Genomic DNA, 6,000 nt, shown 5'->3' with positions numbered 1-6,000 from the left:
AGAAGATAACAAAATACAAAGACCTACAAATAGAAATAGAAAGATTGTGGCAAAAGCAAGCAAGGGTAGTACCAATAGTCATAGGTGGCTTGGGTGCAATTCCAAAACAACTGGAGCACCACTTGAACACCATTGGCATTGACAAATTCGCTATTAGTCAATTGCAAAAGGCGGCCTTACTAGAACTGCTTCCATTCTGCGAAGATATCTGTAATACCATTAAACATCCACATCTGCCTATCCCAGGTCCTGGGTAAGGACTCGATAGGTAGACAAAATGCCAAATCCAGTCTGAACATCTGGCTGACTGTGCGATGATCAATAATAATAATAATAATAAAGTTGGAAGGGACCTTGGAGGTCGTATAGTCCAACCCCCTGCTCAGGCAGGAAACCCGATACCATTTCAGACAAATGGCTGTCCAGTCTCTTCTTAAAAACTTCCAGTGTTGGAGCATTCACCACTTCTGGAGGCAGATTGTTCCACTGGTTAATTGTTCTAACTGTCAGGAAGTTTCTCCTTAGTTCTAGGTTGCTTCTCTCCTTGATTAGTTTCCACAATTCCTGCCTCCATCTCTTAGCTGCTGATTCTAACAGGTCTGTCAAGTGGAAAGGTTTTTCTGTTCCTGGTCTCCTAATACAACTGCAGAAGTGTATACAATACGAAGCACACAGAACAGGGGATTATAGGGGCCAGCAATTTATTTTATTTCTCTTTTGCATGGAGTGGAAAGATAGATAGAATTCTTAATATGTGGGGAATGAGCATATGTAAATTATACTCCTTTATATAAGGGATGCCTGTCCTCAGACTTTGGTCCTTCTTAGAATTTACCCAATTTCTCTGGAAACAAAAAGCTGGCATATAATTAAGTTACTTATATGCATACACATTTCAGTGTATGCAAACTGTGCCAAGAACCTATGAACTTACCTGGAGCTGACATAAAGGTGTCAACTGGCAGCCAACGTGACATGGAGATCTTCTAACTGCAAGTAGCTGTTTTGCACTTTCAAGAAAAGAAGCTCTGTTCTCGTTTAATCATTTGCCAGGGCTCTTGATAAGCAGAGAGCATCAGGAAGAACAGCCAGCCACAGCTCCCCTCAGGATAAGACTTGAAAATTCATGGCTCCTGGCCCAGATCTTCATGGAAACTATCAGAGTCCAAAGAAGGAAGTTCAATGCCACATCATGCTCTTTCCTCTCAGCTCCAAGAATTTCTGGATGGTGGTGCTCCTGAGTACAATCAGATGGACAATAGGAAGCATAAGCTGTCCCAAAGAATGTACATGCCAATACCTAACTGTCAGTTGCACGGGGAAACTGCTGGAAGAGTTCCCAACTATAATTCCACTGGATACCAGGCAGCTGGTTCTGGCTGAAAACAAACTCAGCTACTTGCCCTCACTTGAGTTGAATTTTCTCAGTGACCTGATCTACCTAGATTGCAGCAGCAACACTTTAGGCAAGGACCTGGATTTCACTTTTGTCAGCATGATCAAGCTTATCTACTTAGACCTCAGCTTTAACAATCTCACACAGGTAACTTTTGGCACCTTTTCACAGCTGAGCAGTCTGGTGGTGCTAAAACTCTCAGACAATCCCAGCCTGGTAGAGATTGAGAAGGACTCTTTTGCCAATAATACCTTGTTGAGGCATCTAGATGTGAGCCGCTGCAGCTTGATGTTTATTGATACAAGTACGGTCAGGGACCTGCCTAATCTGAAAAGACTGGACATAGGTGAGAATCCCTGGTTCTGCAATTGCTCCTTTATGGAACTATGTAGCTGGTTGAAGGAAACTGGCATAACTATTTCAGGTGAGTTTGAAAAAGATGTATTCTGTTCTAGATGACTATTGTGTAACCAGCAATTTTGCACTGAACTACTGCTGTTTCTCCTCAGCTCATAAAATAAGGAATGTAAACTGACACATTTTATGCCTGTGGAGTTGAATAAAGATCTCTTTAAAATGAAACTAAAAATTCTAGATTAAATAATAGACTAAACAGATAACAGAGTTGAAAGGGACCTTGGAATCTTCTAGTCCAACCATTCTTAAAAACCTCCAGTGATATGTATGATTCTTGCATTAAAAGCAAAGGGATATCTTTTATTTAGAATTTTGCTAAGTATTGTTGTTGTTGTTGTCTTCTTTGTAATTAAGATTGACAAAACATTATGTAACTCACAAAATATTTCAGCTCACACGTGCAGTTTTACACTATTTGGCTTCTTCCATCAGTATTGTTCAATAGTCAATTCCTATTCTTCATGCATCTCGGAAAGGCAAACAGAATAAAAAAACTAGATAACTAATGTATTGTCTAAGAGAGTTTCACTTCTCACTGATGTCATGCAATTCAACTATAGTATTGCTGTCCACTCTGTGTCAAAGAGCAACACTCTGTGTGTGAAATAAACACTTCATTTTACATTCCTCTGGTTGTGTGAGGGCAATGTTAAACTTTAATGCTCAGTGTAAATATATCCAACAGCAGGAGCTCCTCTTTCTTTCCCCTAGTTGAAATAAGATACATCTTATTCCATGGTAGCCAATTGCAAAAGATAACACTGATAATTTAGTAGCTTCAGTTGACTATCACCTATATGGTCTATTCATGCCATTCTCCAAAAGTAAGATAAGGGTGTATGATATTCTGTGACTTATTAATATATTTAAGGATGAATATATAAAGATCCTTGTAGTGATGTTGCAGACATATTGGTTAGGGTATGCTATATGTTATGTATACAGATGATTCTATATTGTTGGTTGAAAACCTGAATGATTTGCCATGTCTGGACCAAACAACAAATACATGGAAGCAAAGAGATGCAGAATGTTGTGTATTGACCCAATGTATAATGTCAGTTATAAAGTGTTAACTGAATATGTTTAAATCAGGTCTCTAACTGTTTGCCTGTTAGTTACAAGCCCGCACTTTGAGCTGCAAATATTGCTTTAAATTCATTGGCTGCCACCTAGTGGCAGTCCGGTATAAACAGAAGTCAAGTGGCTGTTAGAGTAGCTTCTGTTGCTTCTGTGTTCGTTCAATAAAGAGCTGTTGCTAATCTTTGGTCTGATCAATGCCTCACTGATCCCAGTATATAATAGTGGCGACAAGGATGGGATATGCTGCAAAGGAAAGAAAGAGCTGAAGCACTGAACCAGAGCCAGAAGTCACGAGGGTGTGAAGACTAGGCACAAGTGCCCTGGTAAGGACCACGTCCCCACCTTGCCTGCCAGTAAAGCCACACTGGAGAAACAATCATCCTGAGGGATCTGTCCCCAGATTCACACAGCAGCTCCTTAGCAATATAAGGCATTTGACAAGACCTCATGAGAGTCAACTATGGCCAAGGTGGGCAAGCTGAATGAATTTGACGTTTCTCACTCAGAGCAATGGAGCTCATACGTTTCCAGGGTGGAGAATTACCTGCAGGCCAACCAAATGAGAGAAGATGGGCTGAAGACTGCTACTCTGCTATGCGTGTGCGGACAGGTGACCTTCGACATCGCGGAGAACCTGATAGCCCCAGCCAGCTTAGAATCAGTCACCTGCGCTGATCTGAAGAGGAGACTAAAAGAACATTTTGAACCCCAGCTGGCCATCATTGCTTGGCGGCATGCATTCGAGCAAAGAGAACAACAGCCTGGGGAATCAGCTGCTGAATTCGTGACTGCCCTTAGACAGGCATCCAGACTCTGTGAATTTCCAGATTTAGAAGATTGGCTCAGGGACCGACTTGTATGTGGCCTCAGAAACAGAGACTTACAGCAGAGGCTGTTTGCAAAGGAAGACTTGACATTCCAGGATGCATTAAAAGAAGCTATGGCAGAAGAGGCCACCGGTGGAGTGAAGGCTTTACGATCCTCAAAGACTTCCCTCAGTCAGACAGCTGTTCACTACGAAGACACAGATAAAACAGACGACCCAGACAAGGATGTTGCGATCGACCAGGTGCAGAAGCTACCAAGAAGAAGGCAGCAGCCATTTGACAAGGCAGCTTTCTTCCCTAGCTGTGCCAGCTGCGGAGAATGGCACCAGCGATCAGAATGCAGGTTCTGCACGGCCATGTTTCGAGCTTGCGGCAAACAGGGGCACATTGCCATCATCTGTAATGGTTGCCAGAGGGAAGTTCAACCCAAAGACATTCCCAGGAGAGGTAAATGGGCCCCAAGGCAAAACACAGTCGGATACTGCTCCGGGAGGAGGAACATTTTTAGAACAGGAGCCCATCGCCCTCTCAAAGAAAAGCTAAGACTCAGGGTCAGGCTACAAGGAGTTCTGTGTTCAATGGAACTGGACACCCAGTCAGCCCTGTCCATAATCCATACAAAACTTTTAATTACATCTGCAGACATGGTGGGAAACGAGTCAGATTCAAGCCGTCAAATCTGGTGCTGACAGACTTTCAAAATTCCCACATAGTGGTTAAAGGAGAAGCTACAATGAAAGTCAGCTTCAAAGAGTTTGAGGGTCCCCTCAACATCGTGGTAGTCGAAGGCCAGCGCACCAGTTTGGACTGGTTTGATGCCCTGGGCATCCATGTGACTGGCATCAACAGGACTCCAACAGCTGATTTGACAGCTGTGTACCAGGAATTTGCTGATGTATTCAGCATCAGCTTAGGTAAATACAAAGGAGCACCAATCGCCCTCCACCTTGATCCAGCAATAACCCCAATCAGGATCAAGCCTCGCAGAGTGCCTTTTGCCTTAAAACCAAAAATAGATGCAGAGTTAGATTAACTTATGCAGCAGGGAGTATTGCAACCTGTAGATAGCAGTGTGTGGGAAATCCCCATAGTCACACCAGTTAAACCTAATGGAGATGTGTGCATGTGTGCTGATTAAAAGTGCACCACTAATAAGGCACTTCAGCAGCAAGCGTACCCAGTCCTGGTAGTTAGCCACATCCTGGCACCACTACAGAGAGGTTGCTTATTCGCTAAGCTAGACCTTGCACAGGCATATCAGCAACTGCCTGTGGATGATGCCACTGCAGAGGCACAAACTATAGTTACACAGAGGTGCACTCAGGGGTCACTGCTTGCAGTTTGGGGTAAGTGTCGCCACAGGACTGTTTCAGAGTGTAATGGAATGTACACTCAAGAATATTCCAGATGTGTGCCCTTACTTTGATGGTGTTCTAATTGCTGGAGAGTCAGCTGAAATGTTAGCAGAATGTTTCAGAGCAGTTCTTCAATGCTTCTGCGAAGCGGGGTTGAAGCTTAAAAGAGATAAATGCCAGATAGGTGTGAACTCTACTGAGTTCCTGGGATTTCGGATAGATGCTGCTGGACTCCACCCTGCTGACTCAAAGCTTAAGGCGATACAGCAGGCTCCCAGACCTAAGACAAAGGGGGAGCTGCAGGCATTTTTATGGTTACTTAACTTCTACCGTGCATTCCTTCCTCATAAGGCAGGCTTGGCATAGGCTTTTGATAAAAGGGCACCATGGCTGTGGACTAGCATTCACGAAAAAAGTTTCAAAGCAGTCAAATCACTGCTATCATCAGACTCAGTGTTAATTCACTTCAATGAAAAACTGCCTATCAGTATTGCATGTGACACTTCATCGTATTGTATAGGAGCAGTTTTGAGTCATTTAATGGCTGATAGGCGGCAAGCACCCATAGTGTATTATTCAAGGACACTTTCCCCTGCAGAAAGAAATTACGCATCAGGCTTCCGGTTTGGCAGGGAGACATGGGAGGCTGGACCTCCAGCCTTTCAGTCCGGTTTTGCTTTGCCTAGCGTCTCTTAAAGGGATGGAAAGTTGCCCTGGAGGGGCAACGAAGAAAGAGGGATATTTCAGGAGGTTGGATCTGGTGGCAACCAATCTGGGCATACTGAAGCCCCCTCTAAAGGGGCAGAAGAAAGGCTGCCAGGAGCCGAGGCATCCCAAGTTGTCTGCAGCTGGAAGGGAAGCTATGAAAAACAGCTGATTTCCAACAACATGCTATGTCTGGGTGAGCTGAAGTCTTTTCCTT

At 43.8% G+C, this 6,000-nt stretch overlaps 1 protein-coding gene across 1 annotated transcript in view; it reads left to right on the top strand.

Annotated features, from left to right (window-relative positions):
- The first annotated feature begins 940 nt into the window (after window positions 1-940).
- LOC120300314 (leucine-rich repeat-containing protein 52-like) overlaps window positions 941-6,000 on the top strand; it is a 28,655-nt gene continuing 23,595 nt past the window's right edge. The window contains exon 1 of the mRNA XM_039326147.1: window positions 941-1,742. Coding sequence (XP_039182081.1) covers window positions 1,127-1,742 — 616 coding nt within the window. The 5' untranslated portion in view covers window positions 941-1,126. The remainder of the gene's footprint in view (window positions 1,743-6,000) is intronic.

Source organism: Crotalus tigris, unplaced genomic scaffold (genome assembly GCF_016545835.1).
Source record: "Crotalus tigris isolate CLP2741 ecotype Arizona unplaced genomic scaffold, ASM1654583v1 scf7180000024339.11422700, whole genome shotgun sequence".
In the NCBI taxonomy this organism is placed as follows: domain Eukaryota; kingdom Metazoa; phylum Chordata; class Lepidosauria; order Squamata; family Viperidae; genus Crotalus; species Crotalus tigris.
The sequence above is the reverse complement of the archived record's forward strand: the minus strand, read 5'-3'. Positions and strand labels throughout refer to the sequence as shown.